The following is a 20,793-nucleotide window of genomic DNA, read 5'->3' on the forward strand; positions in this document are numbered from 1 at the left end:
TACCTCGGCCTGTTGATTCTAGTCGAAATAATATGGGTTAGGTATGCTCATTTTTGGAAAATAAAGCTATTGTATATAGTTCCATAATAATGTACCTATGGTACAATAGCTTTCTAAAAAACCGTAACTTGCTTCCGGAGGAAAACATAGTAAGGAAATCAAATTCAGTTAACATGCAAATTAAAACAACACTGCTAAAATTAAAGAATTTATTAATAAAGTTTTGAAAATACAACATGATAAATTAGCGTTTAACATAAAATAAAGTTTTGTAAAACGTTATCTCTTAGAAATAATTAGATGATAAAACTGATGTTGTGTTGTGAATGAAATTAAATATTATAGGTAATAAATATTGTCAAATATTGGAGATCACGTCCATTAAAAAAAAATAGACGTATCGAGAAAATACCTATTAGGAATACAAATCTGTAGTCGTTAGCAGGCGCTCGAACAAAGGATTAAATAAATGGTCCGTACAAAACGGCGTCGTCGTTAAATTATTCAGAAGCTAAATGTAAGTATGCAATAGTAAATATTATTATGTCAGTGAAGCCGTCTACGTCGGGGACTTAAATCCAAATATTGTTTGAGCAAAGCGTTTTTTTATTTTTTTTATTTAACACCGACGTCTCGTGACGTAACAGCTGTTGCGGTGCGTGTTACCGTGGTAGTGGCATTTGCTGTCTTGGCCGCTGTTCCTATTTTCCTGATCGTCGTGGTAGTGGTAGTCTTGGATATACCCCCATTAGCAAGGTGCTGCACTTCTGTACCGGAGCGAACCTCTTCAGTGTCTGACTGCGTCTTCTCATGGGCGGAAGCATTTTTAACGTTCTTCTGCACCGTTTGTTCGAATCCATTTTGTTTAATAACTTCACTATTGCTTGCTTCATTGTATGCTGCTCCTCGTTCACCTTGCGCTGCGGATCTGATGACTCCATTTTCAGTGGGTATCATTTCGCTATTTTGGAATGTTTCTGTGAAACCATCACATCTGTCAATGGTGTAAGAACCGCGGCGACGTTGCTCCGGTACCCAAACAATCTCTTGAGTCAGTACCTCTTGCACTGGTTCTGGTGTGATCGTTGAACTCCGGATATCGTTTTCTCTTAAATGGGTCACATGTGCGTGAACATGAGCTACGAAGTCATTCGATTCATTCGTAAAGTCATAAGTTTCGTTTTTAGTTGCATCGTTGCTTTTTTCTATAAATCCGTTAGTGCGTTGTACTTGGCTCACGTTGCTCTGATTAGTTTGAGAGTAATTTTGAGATGTAATTTTTCCGGTAACTTGTCTTTCCGCAGAATGACGAGAATTGATTGGTTTTAATTGGCCTAGTAATGGTGAATGTTTAATTCCGAATGTTATCTGCGGAGTCTTGCTCAATTGCACCTGAAATAAAAATATATCTTTATTTATTGTTTACCCATTTACCCACTTTAAAGTTAACTGATTTCCAAATAACGATAACTTTGTTTTCGAAACTGAGCATTTCTCTGGTTCTTGCCGCTAACAGCTATGTTAAGCGTCAGAGTCCAGGGACTCTGACGCTTAACAGCTTTCATTCATCTTTTCATTTTTATTCATCCGACATTCCTACTTTTTCTTCTCCACTTCGCAGGTGGAGTAGCAATTATACATATTTGCTACTCCACCTGCGTGGTGGAATATTTTTTTAGTAATGATTACTTTATTACTTAAATTAATTCAATTATTACTTAAATTAATTCCTAGTGAGAATTCTAACGGAACATGATATATTTTTATAAGAATAATCGCACCTTTTCCGGCGAGTAGGTCCCGGGTGCAGGGACTCGCACCCTGTCATCCACAGGGACCTTGTGGCGACCTGAGATCGTGTACACGGGAGTGTCCAAAACTGACGGGATTCTGTAAGTGTTGGGCGCTAAAACAAAAGATTAACATTTGAAACTTGTTAGCTTTAATTTCGTGCTTAATGCTAATGCCGATATAAAAAATATAGCGTATAACATAGTACACATATACATAACTAAGATTACATAAATAAATCATGTATTAATATGTAGCTATTGATATGGTGTAGAATAATCTGTGCAGAACCGGAAAATACATATATTTTTATTTATGTATCTAACATTGGAATTATTTGAAGTAACTGTGTTAATAATATTAAAGTGTTGTTAATGATTTTATGGCATTTTTAATTTAGATGGGTAATATTTAATTGTTTAGGCTATTTAGTAATAGTAATTATTAATTAATCAATATTAGATTTTAAGTTTATTATCTTTGAGTAATAAATTAATTAATGATAAAACTAGGCATGCTTTAATTTAAACCTCATTTACAAGTAGCTTAGACTTTCATACGTATTCTGTAGTCCTATTAGTTAAGTTAATCATTTCAATAAATCATAATCATTAAACGGTTAGGTTTAAATTATAGATAGATATTAATTCCTGGATCAAAAATTTTCAAACGTTTGCTGAATATTCTTACCAGGCGTTTCTGCATATTTGTCTGTATGAATTTTGATACCAAAGGTATGTTGAGGAGAATAAGTTAAAACAAATTTATATCCTTGCTCCGGATTATAAGTGCCTGGAGATGGCACTTTTAATCTTTCATCTATCGGCTCCTTGTGTCTTCCAGAAATTGTGTACAATGGTGTCTTAACAGGTGAAGGAAGCGTGTACGAATTTGGTGCTGTAATTGTGTACAATAATTTATCACTAAATCGACTAATTTTTATTGAAGAAATTTTTCTTACTGTGATATTGCAGGGCAGCGCTAGTTTTTAATACTATAAAATTCGGAAGATTAAAATACTTATAGCTACGCAAGTAAGTTACTATTTCTTCAGAAATTGTACACTAAAAAGAAATGAAAGATTAAGTATTTTAAAGATTTATAACTATTGGACTTATCTCTACTAAAACACTACGATTTTGGTCTAGATCAAATAGCTCAAAGCTTAGAAGTTCCGCTTGAACGGTAAAACAAGTTCACAAATGTGTACATACCTGGGGTATCTAAAACTTTCAACGTATCCGTTTTAATTCTGAATGTGTAATGCGGTGCATTATGCATCAAAACTTTATCAGCCTTGTCGGGGTTGTAGCTGTTGGGTGCCGGTACGTTATCTGACTTGCGTGGATTTGTTTTTATTCTAAAGGAATAACGGGGCGCATTGTCTAAAAGAATCTTGTCAGCCTTTTCTGGATTATAAACATTTGGTGCCGGAGTATCGTTAATTTTGCCATCTTTGCCTCTAGGCGCTAAAGTGAAAGCTGGTGATTTTTCTAATATAACTTTATCAGCTTTATCGGGATTATACGCATTAGGAGCAGGATTATTCGTTGGCTTGTCATCGTGGCCTTTAATACCAAAGCTATATTTCGGCACTCCATCTAACATGTAATGATATTTACTTGGATCATATGCATTAGGTGCGGGTGTATTAGCTGGTAGATGAACTTGTGGTTTAGATCTGAATGTATATGCTGGAGAACTTTCCAAAAGTACTTTATCAGCCTTATCTGGGAAGTAAGCATTTGGAGCAGGAGTTTCATTTATTTTGCCAGGTTGCCCTTTCCCTGTCATAGTAAATTTAGGAGTACCATCGGGCATGTGAGGATCATATGCGTTTGGCGCAGGTACATCAGATGATATAGATTCAGGTCGTTTTCCACACATTGTAATTTTAGGTGTATTGTTCGGCAAATGAGGATCATACACATTTGGTGCAGGAATATCCGATGTTTTACCCTCAGGTCCTTTTCCAGACATAGTATAACTTGGAGCGTTATTTAGTAAATGGGGATCATATGAATTTGGTGCAGGAGATTCTGAAGGTTTAGGATCGGGGCCTTTACCATACATACTATATTTTGGAGTACCATCTAATAAACGAGGATCATATGCATTTGGTCCAGGTGTATTGGAAGGTTTTGCGTCAGAACCTTTACCATACATGCTATATTTTGGAGTGCCATCTAGTAAACGTGGGTCGTAAGCATTTGGTCCAGGAGTATCTGAAGGCTTTGCTTCGGGGCCTCTTCCATACATGCTATATTTTGGAGCATCATTTAATAAGTGTGGATCGTACATATTTGGTCCTGGAGTATCTGAAGGCTTTGCTTCGGGGCCTTTTCCGTACATGCTAAATTTTGGAGTACCATCTATTAAATGTGGGTCGTAAGCATTTGGTCCTGGAGTATCTGAAGGTTTTGCATTAGGGCCTTTACCATACAAACTATATTTTGGGGCACCACTTAATAAATGTGGATCATACATATTTGGTCCTGGAGTATCTGAAGGCTTTGCTTCAGGACCTTTTCCGTACATGCTAAATTTTGGAGTACCGTCTATTAAATGCGGGTCGTAAGCATTTGGTCCAGGAGTATCTGAAGGTTTAGCATCAGGGCCTTTACCATACATACTATATTTTGGAGAGCCATCTAATAAATGTGGGTCGTAAGCATTTGGTCCAGGAGTATCTGAAGGTTTAGCATAAGAGCCTTTACCATACATACTATATTTTGCAGAGCCATCTAATAAATGTGGATCGTACGCATTTGGTCCAGGAGTATCAGAAAGTTTTGCATCAGGACCTTTTCCATACAAGCTATATTTTGGAGTACCATCTAGTAAATGTGGATCATACACATTTGGTCCAGGAGTTTCAGAAGGTTTTGCTTCAGGGCCTTTTCCATATAAACTATATTTGGGTGTACCATCAGGTAAATGTGGATCATACATATTTGGTGCTGGAGTGTCACTTGGTTTTTCCACAGCAGTTTTTGGCCTAAAAGTATAAGCAGGTGATGATTCATGTAGGATTTTATCTGCCTTGTCTGAATTGTATACATTTGGAGCTGGTACATTGTAGATTTTAGGTTCAGGTCCCTTTCCAGCAATAGTATATTTCGGGGAACTATCTAAGGCATGAATACATTTTTCTGGAGCATATACATTTGGTGCAGGTGTATCATTTGTCTTTGTAGTCTGATCTTTACACCTAAATGAGTAAGCTGGAGATGACTCATGTAGTATTTTGTCTGCTTTATCAGGACAATATACATTAGGGCCTGGCGTATCTGGAATTTTGTCGGAATGACCTTTACCACCAATAGTAAATTTTGGTGTACTATCCAACATATGGATTGACTTTTCAGGAGCATACACATTAGGAGCTGGGGAGTCACTACGTACAATTGTTTGTTCTTTTATCCTAAAACTATAAGCTGGTGAACTTTCATGTAAAATTTTGTCAGCTTTTTGAGGTTCATAGCTATTAGGAGCTGGTGTTTCAGATACTTTAGTCTTTTCTATTTTCCCACAAATCGTATATTTTGGCCCTCCATTTAGCATATGCATAGATTTTTCTGGTGCATAAACATTCGGAGCAGGTGTATGTTCAATTTTTTCGATCACTTCTTTAGATCGAATTGTATAAGCAGGTGAAGTCTCGTGTAAGATTTTATCAGCTTTTTGAGGATTGTAGCAATTAGGAGCTGGAGTAACTTCATGTTTTTCTGCAACTCCTTTCCCGGCTAAAGTGTATTTTGGTCCACTTTTTAATGAATGTAAAGCCTTTTCAGGTGAATAAACATTAGGAGCTGGTGCATCGTGGACTTTTACAATTTCTGTTTTAGTTCTGAATGAAAAAGCGGGTGATTTTTCTCTCATAACTCTATCAGCCTTTTCAGGACTATAAGCATTTGGCGCTGGTAAATTTTCGGTCCGTACAATTTTTTGTTTACTTGAAAAAGTATATTTTGGCGATCTAGCACGTTGAATTACGTCAGCCTGAAAAAAGAAACAATATTTTGAATTTCTACAGAATTATAAAAGTAATATATTTAATTTAAATTAGATTTGTAAAATTATCTACTATTTAATACATAAGTGACAAGTACCTTCAAGATGAACACTTACAAGCAGCATGCAAGATAATCAACAATAAAGCCGTTAATACTTCATTTTCATTCTTCATTATTTCGTAAATTCTACTAAAAAACCTACTTCTTGAAAAGTGAATTACTCTTATATTTCTACGAATTAACAAATGGTAGTATTAGTTAAAACAATATTTAATAATTTTATAATATTCATTAAAAATAAACACTAATAGGAAATAAGTAAAAGTAGTAAGTCATTACTAAAGCTTGATTTCAATAAAGGCGAGCTGCGTAGATGCGATGATGATTAGGAGCGTCATTGTAAAGCTGGTTACAGACAAATGGGATTAGATGCCGATGATTCCTTCTGGAGCCGGGTAGTGCACCGATTGACCGATGAACTGCGAATGTCTGATGCCAAAGGTATGTGCAGGAGCCCACGGGAGATTCACGCAAACCTGCCATGAGTATCCACCCTTTATGTTAGTACACAGACAAAAGCATAGTTTATTAGGTTCATTAAAATCTCAAATGACAATAAAGCGTTTCGATTAGAAAAGACAGAAAAAGTATGCAAAGCTATTAGACCAAAAAAATAAAATAAAAATCTTTTACAGCTGAAAGATAATTTCATTTTCTTGGTCACTGTCAAAATCGTCACTTCAAGAAATTTAAAGTATTAGTGAATTAGAGGATGTATATAAAAACGAATGATGTAATGAAGGCTAATCATTACCCTTTCAGGGCAATAAACCCCAGGTCCCGGCACAGCCGCAGAAGGTGGCTTCAGCTCTCGTCTCGGGGCCATGGTATACGCTGGTGGTCGCTTCGTCAACACGGCTGCCTTATCGGTGGTGTACGATCCTGGACCGGGCATGGGTGTCCTCCCCTCAATGGTTTTCGCTCGGCCACAGATGCTGAAGGCAGGTGCTGCTCGCTTTCCACCTTCCTTGGCTTCACCAAGAACAGGCGGCATAGAATATACGTTTGGTGCTGGAATGTTAAAAAATATCTAATGTAAGCTATATTTTTATATCTAATTGATAAATAAAATACAATTATGTTAAATTAAATTTTTATCAATATGATTTTTAAATAGCATTGCAAATATTTATCGAGTTATTGCAAGTGTTGGTTTATAGTGGGTTGGTATATTCAATAATTATTTCATTTACAAAATACAACCGGACAATATTCTATGTTAAAAAAAATTATTAAAGGCCGTTAGACACCCACTAGGTAAAGATATACAAATTTTTGTATGTAATTGTAGCTGGATGGTGTGGTGTACTGTACGTGTACTAGCCATGTAACGCATGTTTGACGAATTAGGTGAGACTACAGACTAGGCAGGTAAACCAACTAAGTAAATAATTTCAGAATTTAAAATATCTGAATAAGACAAACTTCAAAATACATGACAAAAGCTAGATGACACAATCATAACACAATAATAATATCTAATGAAATGTACCTACGCAGTATAGGTACCATAAAATAGATCATTCAAATCGTGGGTGTAAAGAAAATGATTCATATATATTTCAAAGTTAATAAAACACAAATGCAAATAAGATGAGAAAAAAAGTCGAACAAGTGTATGTAGCTAATAAGTCTACAAAAAAAACAATAACAAGGCGAGCACGCATGACCTAACAAATAAACCAATAAAGCAAAGCTACAAAATAAAGAATAATGTAAACTCTGCTACTGTGGCTATAAAAATAGGTCTTCTTGAGCACCTGGCGTTTGGCCACCTGGCTGCGGTGGGCATACACGTAACCCGATTGAGAAGGCTGGTGCATGGTCTAAGACCGCTTTAGCCGCCTTGTGGAGCTCATAGTCGCAAGGCGCAGGAGTCGCTGCCAACCTTGGTGGAGGCCACCGCCCATGTAAAGACGACGCCGGGGCTAACGATCGCCCTGATTCACAATTTTAATAAATTAATATTTTTTATTAACGTTAAATATGGTCCATTATAAAATATTTTATAAACGGTACATTTTTAAATTAACGTTTCTCATTGAGAATGGCCGGAATACAACACTTCTGTGAGGGACTAGTTACATAACAAGGTTCTTAAAGGGCGTTTAGTTTGAAATTATAAAAAAAGTTTTATGTGAAAAGGTAAATCTACTTATACGATGAACACTATTCTATAATTATTTCAAGATCAATATATCATCATAAATATAACGAAATAAATAGCTGAATTGTAACCCTTATAAAATGTAAATAAATAAATTCAAAAATCACAAAAACTAAATAATGCACTACTGGGCTATATCTCAGCTAAAATTTAATCAAAATCACTCAACAACCAACTAGTATAGTCCGAGTCACCATTTTTGTCATTAAACTCATTCACATTAATTTATTTTATAAAAAAATTATCTAAATACTTATTTAAAATTATATATTATACAAATATACATTATAGTTTATATACATATTGTAGTCGAAAGCAAATATACCTACATTTATTTTTGTTTTAATAGAATCTTATCGGTGTGTACGTATCTTTCATAACACCTGCAAATCGCTATTAGGTTGCAATAAGAGGTATTTTTAGACCACAACATACAATAAATACTCGTTTGTCAACATATTAACAATTCACAGCAAAATATAAAATCACAAAACAAGTTTGGTCTCCGATCTGGTTTATCAAATCTAAATCCATATTAATGATCAAGATTTAATTTGCCTCATTACCATTTACCTTATAATTCCTACAGAATAAGCCGACGGATACACTGCTAGTAAATCAATTCACACAACACACAATGAAACAAGTTAGCATGTATTGTCAAGCGCAGCGTATAGGATATATCTGACTGAGGTTTGTAAGGATCGAGTGGAGTGGATCGAGTCGAGTCGATTCAATCGATTCAGGGTCTGGCAGCGCCTACACGACCCGTGACTCAGCGCGGATCACCTTCATCCTTACGTACATATTTGGAAACATCGACTGCAGAACTACTTACAGTAAGATCCCTCAATGCCATTACGAGTAATAAATACAATATCAATAACTTAATATTATATAACAAAGCCAATTTCCGCTTTCGCCCATATGTTATAATTGAGTAAAAATTCAATAAGTTAAGGGTAAGATAAACAAAAGTAGACAGATAGTAATTAAAATGTAATTATTTGCAATTTTAACTTCATCGCTGAAAGTTTATAACATTGGTTTATAAGTTTTCCAAAAGTTGATAGTTTGGCAAGTTATAAACTTAAAACTGATGATATGATGATGATGCATATGCTGATGTTTTGTTTACCTACTATTTAGTAGAGGTAACTTGGTGTTATAGTTACTGAACTGAACAAGTAATAATCTATATAAATAAAACTCTTGCGTTACTGAGTGACTGACTGACAGACAACGTACAGCCGAAACTACTGGGCGTAGAAAGCTGAAATTTGGCATGTAGGTTCCCTGGGAATTTTGGGTGAGCATTAAGAAAGGATTTAAACATACTTTTCATCATTTTTCTTAAAGAATGACTGAGATTTTACTATCAAATTCACGCGGGCGAAGCCGCGGGCAAAAGCTAGTAACTGATATGAAAATAGGAACAGCAATAAATCACTAATCACAGCAAGACGGGCAGACTGTAAGCTATAACGTAATAAAATAAATATATTCTCTATAATATACTGAATAATTTTATTGTAGGTAGTGAAAATCTACAACAGAATTTAAAGAACAATGATGACAAAAACTATTCATTTATATGTATAAATAGCAACATGTAAGTATATTGTAAGTGGAAGCCGGCATAACAGGCAGAAAATGTAAACGTTGCAGACGACATCGCTTATGCTAATTATTACTGCAGTCGTGACCTACTTGGAAAACTATAAAGTGTACCTAAATATGTCCTTAACAGTCGCATAATGACTCAGAAAATATATCACATAAATAACACACTTATTTCACGCGATACATTCAAGTCGTGTCCTCATTTTAGATTTTGATCTCAAAAAGTAAACGCTAGAGTAAATTTTAAATCGTTTGGTGGGCGGCAGACTGTGTAATTGGCATTAGAGCAATATCGTATGTTTCAAAGACAGGACAATTATCCAGTAAAAGATAATTGTCGAGCTACCCACGCTATTTTGTAGGCAGTTAAGTCTGGGATTCATGTTAATTTATTAATCTAGACAACTACAAACGCGAATGCCAATAATGGATACAACGTACTCGTATTTGTTAACCAACTTAGTCCTTATTCGAACATAACATATAGTCACGCTCCGGCTGATCTATAAAACTAGCTTTTTCATAATATTAAATTAGAAAAAATGTTGTCATGAATCCAATACATATGTTCCCTACACATCTTTCATCACCTAGCTATTTCTTATAGTATAAGCTGAGTACCTCTCACGTTGATGATAAGCCTTTTTATGAGTAATCCAGATATTCCTAGATATATCAGTTCATATATATATATAATAACCAGACAATGCAATACTAACTCTAAGATCTTCATAAATCCTTTCATCTGATATATCAGCAGGGCAAGTCGACGCGCTCCAGTAGCTTGACACAAGCGACGTCGAATGAACAGGAGCGGCTATTAGCACTGTGCTCGCTCACCGATAACGATAACAGAAATACTCGATGGAAACACGATGTGATAATTGGAAGCTAACAGTTTTATTGAACAGTACGTGTTATGTAATATTTATTACCGACATGACTTTTAATGCGAATCTAAGATTTACGCATGCTTGACTATTAGACCATCTTGAGTATCAAAATATTACAACATAGCGCTCGGACGGATACTTTGCATTATAATATTCAAAGAGTATAATTACATTAATTACATTACATATTACATCCGCTATTTGAACATAACGAATAAGGGAGAATCAATGGAAATAGCGATATACAAAATTGTTTCATTAGCTTTCGTGTCAAAGGAAGATCGAAAATGTCCAGCCTCACATCCAAATTATGTGACTAACGACGTAGGCAGCCATTTTGGTTAGCAGTTTCGTTGAGGTATTTCAACTAAACACGCAACCATATATATCGCTCTAGAAAACATATTTTAACATCAACTCTATAAACATAGGTATCTCAATGGGTTTGTGGAGTTATTTATACTTACTTCAATTTGTCTTTTTTTATTAATTAACGAAACAGGAATGTAAAAAAATATCTCAAATAGGTACGTATATTCGTATGTGAAAAAGTTGTATCATTAATAACAATAATTAACATCTGATGCCTATCATAAAATTAATTGATTGATGTGCTCATTGTTCAGTGGTGAGTACTAAAGAGAAATGAGGGTAATGAAGTGTTCATAGGTGTCATTGTCACAAGAATATCTACATTGAAAATACATAAAATGTATATATACCTTATCTTACCTAAGTTTTCGAACCCACCTACCATGCCATATGCTTATATCCACTTCTTTTCGGCTTACTTGATCTACGGTTTTAGATAAGATAGCAAGGACTTTGAGGAGCTTAACGATAACCAAGAACTATTTAGTAATTACGCAATTTGATATAAATAGGCCCTTCAAAATAAATAAATTCATTTCAGTCTTCATATCTATGTAGATTTTTGAAATAATCTAATAAGTTACAAACCCACAACGATAACACAAACCCACACAAACATAACCTGCATGTCAAACACTATATTATACGTAAGTAAAACACAAATTAAAAAATCTAGTTAACTGCATATCTTCCTACGTACATTGCAAATTAGTCGCTATCGACGCCGCATAGGAGGTCCTTTCTTGATAACTTGACATCCTGTACCACCTATGTATCTAAAGAGATCACTCGCTTACATTTCAATCAATCGTGACAACATTGCAAATCTATTACAAATGAATGCAAACTCGTAAATGTATATAAATAAAGTAATTCCTCGTTGATCAAAACCAGTTTATTTACGTGCTGATTACTTAATAGTAAAAGATCAATTATGACTTTCACATCATCGTCAATCATCTTTTTATGTTTCCAATTACTAAAAAAATAACTACTAAAATCGGAAATTTTCTGTTATGCAATAGACGTTTTAGGAAGCTGTCGTTCTCAACCTGAAGGAAAATAAATACCGCACTTACCTTTAGCAGTCATTCCCTCTGTATTGTAGGTGGCTGGACCAGGTCCCGCCTTAGCGTTGGACCCCGGAGGATCGAGTTTGTGGCCAAAGGTGAAGGCGGGGGCGCGCGATTTGCGGGACTCTTGGGGGGGTTTACCTGAAAAAAATCGCAACTTTCTAATAAGTAAAAAATACCAATAAAAAATTCAAGCGTCTACTTATGATATACATATATATATAGAAGAATATTGCCGTATATTTAGTCTAGGTACTAGACTAAATATACGGCAATAAGAGCAGAATGAAATCTATATGCTACTGATCTATTTTCAGCAGTCAGTAATAGTAAGTAAATACATCAATTTTAAAGAACAACATTAGTGTCAGAATTTACAGCCTGGAAAAATATTTATACAGCAATGTCTTGCAGCTAGTTATAAAACATAATATCCATATAGAACATCTCTTCTACAATGAATATTTAGGTATGAAGGACAAGTAGACGTGCTTACCTAATAAAACAATGTTTAAATTGATGGGTTTTGAAAACATGACCATTTTTTTACGAGTATGTTATTATATTACATTTTTTTATGTAGGTATTCCATATACAGAGCATATTGTAAAAAATTGAATCGTGTTTAAAAGCACCCTGAATAGTCAAAGAGAAAACTGAAAACGTTTGTAATAAACACACAGTTTACCCTAGAAACATCAATTATAGCATCCACTACTTGACCCATGTCGCGTTAAATAAAGTATCTCGAGCACTGATTGAGCTCACCTTGGGTTGGGTCAATGTTTCGCCTACGAACGCTCCAAATGCTACCAGCAATAAATTCTAATAGCCACTGGTATCACCACACATAGATATTGCACGATTCTACTTCGAATGTTTCAAACTATCGTGAATTACTTATTTAAATAAGTAAACGATTGCGTGTATCAATTTTTGTAGGTACAATTTATCTCTGCTCTTGTAACACGAGTGATCTATGTAAAGATGAATGCGGAATTGAATTTGCTTTTTTAAAAAGTGGTTATCTAGCGGCATTATTCGACGAGCACGTTGATATTTAAGCGCTGGATAGAATACTTCTAGGAAATTACCGCATGTAAATTATCTAATATGGTTGCCAAGCGAAAAAAATATCTCTGAATAACTAAGTGTTTTGTTAGAATAGATTATATTATAAAAAATATCATTTTTGTTTAGGAAGTAAACTTCAGTAAATTATATGTAATACAACATTTTTAGATACTTATATTAATAATAATAGTGGGGTATAAAATATATTCAAATATGAACATGGCAACTTGGAGTAGTGTTCTGTGCTGTGTTGTATGTATGCTGAGTTACCCATTGTATTTTTTAAAAACTCATCATTAATCGGTACACTGTCTAGCACAAATAAATCAGCGGACGAGCAACATGATGTCATTATGTGTACCGATGGATGGCGAGGCCGAGGTTTGCTGCCACGAGCGATAATCTCGCCAACCTGCGCATGACATCACACCAGCAGACCAACAATAAGTCGCCTAAACTAATAACTCACACAAAAGAAATATCCATACAAAAACAGTCTTATTTATACAATGTTGTGTTGCCATGAAAATATGCCGCAACATGGCAATTTGGAAATGTCGGGTTTTTCTGTTTACATACATTATATATACATTCCGAATATTCAGGCGTAATAATCATATCATTGTAATTTTAAAATAATATGAATTACGAAGAACATATGTTGCAGAGAAACTCATATCTATTCAATTTATCTATGTGGTCATGCCACCCATAGAAATGCAGACTTTATTATTTAAATAAAGTATATAGGTATTGTTCACCACTTTTTCCTTAACTTAAACCAACTTAAACCAACAAATCATCTCCTCATTTTTATACGATGATGTGTGAAAATGATTTTGTCCAAAATCTTGAAAGTTTAACTATATACCTAATCTATTAGGTGAATCAAAATTTTGTGCATTTCAATAGAGGAAAGGTATAACATTAGCTAGAATCGCCCATAACATTTACGAATTTCCTACGTACACTGAACATAAGCAGGTATTTGCAGCTTGCAATCAATATTCAGTCATATAGTGCTAATTGAATTTTAATTTTGTTAATACTCAGATTCAGACATAAAAGTTATATTTTCTTCCAATCTGGGATGGGACAAATGCCACAATTTGTCTTACTGTGGGTTCGCCCATGAGACTAGCAACTTCTTACCGATCAGGGTAGGCAATGACACGACAGCAGGACCTGGACTGGCAGCCTCAGCAGCGATAGGACCGCGGCGTTTGGTAGGCGTCCACGGGTTCTGACGCACGCCCATCGGACCCTCGCACGGGTAGATCTTTTTCGGCAAAGACGACGACGTTCGAGCTACGCCGATGCTGTTGCGACGTACGGTGTCTACCGTCTGAGTAAAAGAATAAATTTACAAACAACAAACACAAAATTAAGTATTGTTTTCTATTGTTATTACTTATATAAAATAAAAATAATAATACATATATAAAATTATGAAAAAAATAAATGCATTTATTTATTATGTTATATATTTATTATTATTATTTATTTATTATGCATTTATTAATGTTTCTTCTCTAATCTTATTGTATCATTGGCAGATGCACTAAACCATAGTGTACCAATAATTTATTACATAGTGACTATGGAGCGGGAATCCCAGTAAATAAATGGTTTTTGCGTAACCCACATCCATCCATTCTCACAAACTTACAACTGTAAAAGTTTATGGTTGTATAAGGTGAGGAACGTCCCTCGTGTTGTTACTGCCCTCGTGTTGTAGGCTGTTGATTCTGCTTACCATCAAGTTGGCAGCATGCATGCTTGTATACTTGGTAATAGAAAATAGGAGTAGATAAGAAATCCATCTATACTATTATTATAAGCGTTTGTGAGTTTGTGACTTTGTGAGTATGTTTGAGGCGGGTAATCTCCGAAACTACTAAACCGATATTTCAAATATTCTTTCACCATTAAAAGGTACATTATCCAAGATTGTTGTAGGCTATGTTTTATCTCAAAATTCCCACGGGAGCGAAGCCACGGGCAACATCTAGTCAATCAATAAATTGTGAACGCTATTTACCGATTTGGGCGTTAATGTACTCGTTGTGCCGGTGGTGGATTTCATCTTTTGATAACCCTCCTATGATTGTTGGGTTACTAAATATTTATACAATACACTTTTCAATACGTCCATAAAATCTTGTAACGCATAGGAAGAAATAAAACTAAAAAAATTGTTAATAATATTCAAAATCTAAGATAGAAAATTCAAAAACCGCTAAGTAAATGTACATGTGACATTGTCTGCCATTTTCATAGACTATATTAGACCAATGGAATTCAATATCATGCCAAAAAGTATTTCTATAGAAAATAGATTTTGAATACCTATTTTGTAGGTACCTTATAGAAAAGTTCGCATTCATACTTCATTTCTATTTATCTATACTCTATTATTAATGTGAAAGTTTGTTTCATGTCCAAACAGAGGCATTAGATCGAGGTAGGGTTATTTTTGGCAGGAGAGAGACATAGCCAACTTTTGCTGTAGGAGAAGGCGGCAATGGCTGATAATATCATGTAACTTATTTAAGATCTAAACGTAAATATAGCAACTTATCCGTATAAGAATTTGCAATTTCTTTGGTACGAACAAACAAATATGACTAACGCATAAATAGGTCTTTGCTTTTTCATGCGAAGAAATAAATCATTTTCTTTCATCTACGAATTACTGTAATCCATGGAATTAGTATAGGTACTCCGAAGTACTTATTAAATCCATGCTGTAATCCTAGACATATACCTAGTATACAACATGATATATCTACCCATAAATATTTTATCAATGCACATGATGTGACTCGGCCAACTCGCCTCTTTATTCAATAACAAAAGAAGTCATCGAATTATTTCATCTCTATTTTTACTTGTGATTTATGTATTTCTACTTATTACCAGTTATCTTCAAATGTATTGTTTGTTTAATCTGTTTAATGAGCAATTTCGTAGCAATTTTATAGCGTCTTCCAGCGCCTTCTCTTCTCGCGCAGTTTGAAAAAATCTACGAGAAAGAGAAAGAGAAGGTTTACATGCAAGAAAGAAAATTCTTCATTTATAGGCGATGAGCTGTAACGATTTTACAATCTCATTTCCACTAGGCCTTCTCGTTTTAAATAGTTTAATTGTAGTTGACAAGTAAGTAGCTATAACATTTTGAAAAAACCGAAGATAATAACTGCGGTTATTACGGTTACATATAAATAATAGAAGTATATTACATCGTTTGGACTCATTTTCTATTCGTTTGGACGCATATTAGCATGTAACAGTGAGATGATGGCATCATCATGGATATTTTTGTCAATTATGCAACTCCGTTGCAATGTTATTAACAAAGGACATTAATATGTGTATCTACCACTGTTACTCAGACAGTATATATGTTTTAAGTTGTTATTTTTATTATGTACTTATACATATTGCTAAGTATTTTATGAATTAATAATTCAGTTAAGAAACTAGGTAGGTTATTGAAATCATCAGAAATCAAAACTCTGGAGATACTATGCATTTTCAGACTGAAGAACAACCCCATTTATATAGTATAGATTTCCATACATGGATGACCATTTGGTCATCATACATGATTTAACCTCAAAAGGCTCGATCATTTGTTGGTGGATTTACCTCATACGTAGAGTAGAAAGCGGCTCTTCTTTATATGGTACGTGACATACATACATGAACATTGTGACTCAATAGGCTGCTGTACCTCGAGATAAAATATATAGTACTTAACTTATTGCATTGGCATTATTGCACTGTATTAAGGTGAAAAAAAACGACCAACAATGCTTGTGTTGATTATCTTCATTCTTAAGATCGACGATTGATAAGGTGTACAAATTCATAGAAAATTTATAATTGACCTCGCAAGGAAATGTAATCGCAAGGAAATGTAACTTATATTCCGAAGTATTAATTGCAACTTAGTGAGAACAATAACACAATACGTTACTGTCAACACAGCCAGTAAACAAGGCAAGTAGACTTGCTCATGGGAGTCGCCCGCACACTCCCACAGCCCTCGATCTCGGAAAGTGATTGATTTCGCGTAAATACCACCCACGGGCGTGTGTCACAGCTTCTTTTTCCGTGATAACTAGACACTTCTCTTGAGTTTACATAATCCAATCATCACCGAAACAAAGATACATTCCTTCTTGAAGATCCTAAAAGTATTATTATATATATTATTAGTAATTATGACCATAATTCAACATTCATCTGAAGGCATTATAAAAGTTTAGGATAACTGTTAGTTTGTTATTAGCATCCACATATCTTGACGATTTTTATTTACATTTAGTAAAGATTTCAAATTCCTCAGAGATCTCAATATCTGGAACCATAATTTGAAATTTTTGAGATCTTTGGAGCCCTCAGCAAAGGCAAACATTCTAGGGAGAAGGGTCCTTTTTACCCTTTGTGTACAGAATTTCTCAAACAACTGTAAGTAGTTATGAATTATCGACACAACTATCTTAGTCTCCTCACTTAGTCCTAATCCTATCAATATAAAAGACAAAGCTACTTTACAGTAAGATATCGTCAATAAAAAAAAGTGATTCATAACTGGCTTGTAAATAATTTTCATAAAAGCAAAATCGTTCATATAAAAATGGGGACTTTGCGAAATGATAAAAATGCAACAAAACTATAGAAAGAAAAGCAATTCAGTGCCAGGTCGTACGAGTCGCTGTCGCCATGAAAAATGAATAAATTGCTATCTGGGCCGATCGCTTTGTGTCCCAGAACCTTCACGATACAAACTTTTATTAAACCTGCCTTTATTTTGTATCCGAATAAAGATACCTATATCGACCTAATACGTGTTTCTAATCCTTTTTAAAAATGTTGATAGGTGTTATCCCGACGCCTTTATTTCAAGTTAACAAGTTAAAGGAACATGTTAGGTTACAATGATCAACAAGGAAAAGGTATCACTTACGTAGTATTTGTTAGTATTTGTATTTACACATTCTTCGTAACCAATCCCATTATGAAGTAGATTGATTTTCTTTTGTTTATTGGATAATGTAATGTGTCTTTTTTATATCCGTATGTACCTAATAAGTTATGAATATGTATTGAAGGTTACTGGGATATGCATTTATCACCAACTATCACCAGTGCATTTATTATTATCAAAACAACTTTACCAGGCCAAGTTATATCATTCATAACCTCAACTATCGTTGTCCAATTCTATTTGTGTATTGCCGTGTCAATTGAGCTCATTAAATGAACCCAACCTGCTCGATGGCTTAATAAATAGGGTTGTCAACTCTCTAGCAACTTAATTTTTAAGTAACATGGTACTTAAATAATAAAGAATCATGTCATGTCTAATAAACACAACGTGTCCGCTTTGATAAAATGTGTTATCAAGGATAATACGAATAGTTTTATCTTAGTTTAGGTAGAATGACTTCTACTAAGTATCCCAGGCAATTTCGTTAGTTTACTTCTTGTTAATAATCACAGATCTTGGAGTAATTAGCAAGGAGTAATTAGTTTTAGCTAGCAATAATCGAAATTGACAACGATTTATGTTTAAATAAGTTAGTGTGGTGACCCTATATTGCATGTTGTCATCTACAATTTTGCAATTGAACCTGTCTGGTCGGGGGATACGAGAGAAAATTCGCTTTACCTTATGTGGTACATTGAGCAATGAGCTACATCATAAAAGATTGGTAATTTTGTACAGCATGCATCTCGGTCTCATTAACTGCATTCACAATCATAAATTAATCAATTGCAATAGTCTTTTACGTTGTTGTATTTGTATAAATACAACAACGTAAAAGACTATTGCTTAAAACTAGAGACATTATTGAATTTTATTTAAAGTTATAAGCACCTACTACGAAAAATATATATTGTGACTGAATTGAATAGATGGGTTTTGGATACCTACGCAAATTTAAATACTATTTGTAATTTGTGCCTTCTAATGAATGTAAGCCAAATGTCAAGGGTATACACGAACTCAATATATATAACTATACCAATGCATTTAATATTTCAAACTACGGAAGTCGTCTGTGTATAGATACAAACAATAATTTCAATTAAAATTAAATTTATTTGTAATTAAATTAAAATACAATTGGTAACTGAATGATGTCATAGTAGATTTAGAATTATACAAACAACTAAAACTACTTTTTAATTAGGATTCACGATTTTGCTTTTCCAGGAGAAATCTACTTTTACTTATTTGAAGAAATTTATGGTTAAAAAAAAATACAAGATAAACAAACACAAGATAGACAGATTATCAAGATATTGATTTACATTTATGAGGTAGACTCTGCGTAATAGTAGTTATGATACTTATGACTGGTTTTATTTGTAAAGAGAAGACACTAGATAGACTAAACTGATAGCATCACCAGTTAAGGTCGTCACAATAATAAACAATTTTGTCAATAGGTACCTACCAATAACAAGTCACTTTAATGGGAAAACTGCAATGCAGATAACATATATTTATACAATCATTTCATTATTTCTAGAAACGGTCCGACCAAGACTAAAATGTAAACCTAAAAGTCTGTCCCCAAACATTTTAACAATAACTATTAGTCAATTAGCTGCGTATTCTACGAGTATTACAATATACCTACTAGTAATCTTACTACTAGAGATGTTGTTAAGTATGTACTGTACTGTCAAACAAATTTTACAGCACATGCATTGAAAATTTGTTTTACGACAGTGTACATAAGTAAGTAAATACTCATATATCAAAATATCTACCTATGCCAACGTGAAAAGCATGCCTGCGCAAAAAAGTAAATTACCTAATTGTATTTACGTGATTAAAGAAAAATTCAATTGATAATTAAGAATAAGAAAGTTCTCACCTGATTCAAGATCGCTTATTAACACTGCAATTAGTATTATTAACGAAGAACAAAAGTTAAAAGAAGTTTTAAGTTTGTTTACATGAGTTAGAATCACGAATTCGATCAGCCTTGGCTGTCGTCGATGTCGCGTGTTCGGTCCTCGCGGTACTGCGGTCGAGTCGTATGCCACATTTCCGAACCCACTGGGTACAGCATGAGGACGAGAATCGCGCAGCGCGTGGGCCTCCCGCTAATGCAAGCTACACACTACCACTGTACTCCGACAGATGCTAACGCGAATGAACGTACATTGCGTAATTTTGTATAATACTTTATTTACTGCAAGGAAAAACCGGCAATGTACGTCGAAACCGCCGAAGTTTGGCGGACTGCTTGCTGGTAGTGTACAGCCGGCATAAAACTAGTCACCTTGGTTACGCGACGTCATCCGCTATTCCATTTTAGGAACCAACTAACTTATTTTCCAAATATGGTCAGAAAGATCTTTCTTAGTTGTACTCTTTTCGCCCTTTACTCGGTTGATTGCTAAAAGAAGATAAACCAACCACACAATATTCTTTAGCCTATTTTTTGCTTCTTTCCTCATTATTTATTGGTCTATAAAAGAAAAGATTTTACATTACATTGTTGAGTACCAGTTACTCCCGAGTGAGAAGACACATGATAAGCATTCGGAGATGCTATACTACTAAAAGTTACGAAGTAACAAAATATTGAAGAAATATGGAAGTGTTGAAACCAACTTTGTTTGCGTCTGTAAAATAGATTATTACAAATTCTTCGCCTTTTACGAACAGCTTTAATTCTTTCTGGTACCTTAGG

At 34.4% G+C, this 20,793-nt stretch overlaps 1 protein-coding gene across 10 annotated transcripts; it reads right to left on the reverse strand.

Annotated features, from left to right (window-relative positions):
• Positions 1 to 195: 195 nt before the first annotated feature.
• Positions 196 to 20,160, reverse strand: LOC128669164 (uncharacterized protein). 10 transcript variants are annotated; one of them, XM_053743730.2, is made up of 9 exons: positions 19,969 to 20,160; positions 14,222 to 14,414; positions 12,002 to 12,136; positions 7,628 to 7,807; positions 6,622 to 6,878; positions 3,006 to 5,793; positions 2,482 to 2,688; positions 1,782 to 1,906; positions 196 to 1,392 (listed from the first exon to the last, which is right to left on the reverse strand). In XM_053743730.2, the coding sequence occupies exons 2-9, from the start codon at positions 14,325 to 14,327 to the stop codon at positions 616 to 618; spliced, it is 4,575 nt and encodes a 1,524-aa protein (XP_053599705.1). In that variant the 5' UTR covers positions 14,328 to 14,414; positions 19,969 to 20,160; the 3' UTR covers positions 196 to 615. The 10 variants fall into 10 exon arrangements, with proteins under 10 accessions (XP_053599705.1, XP_053599703.1, XP_064291974.1 ...); XM_053743728.2 differs by lacking the exon at positions 19,969 to 20,160 and adding an exon at positions 15,111 to 15,327; XM_064435904.1 differs by lacking the exon at positions 7,628 to 7,807 and having other exon boundaries at positions 19,969 to 20,159.
• Between the last annotated feature and the right edge of the window lie 633 nt (positions 20,161 to 20,793).

Source organism: Plodia interpunctella, chromosome 4, assembly GCF_027563975.2.
Source record: "Plodia interpunctella isolate USDA-ARS_2022_Savannah chromosome 4, ilPloInte3.2, whole genome shotgun sequence".
NCBI classification, from domain to species: Eukaryota; Metazoa; Arthropoda; class Insecta; order Lepidoptera; family Pyralidae; genus Plodia; species Plodia interpunctella.

What these genes read in the sequence shown, in the direction of transcription:
- LOC128669164 (XM_053743728.2), bottom strand. Translation starts at nt 15,155, where the DNA reads ATGAAATCCACCACCGGCACAACGAGTACATTAACGCCCAAATCG. An exon ending in GTACATTAACGCCCAAATCG is followed by an intron (nt 14,415 to 15,110) that starts GTAAATAGCGTT and finishes TCTTTTACTCAG; the next exon opens with ACGGTAGACACCGTACGTCG. An exon ending in GGGTTTATTGCCCTGAAAGG is followed by an intron (nt 5,794 to 6,621) that starts GTAATGATTAGC and finishes TTCTTTTTTCAG; the next exon opens with GCTGACGTAATTCAACGTGC.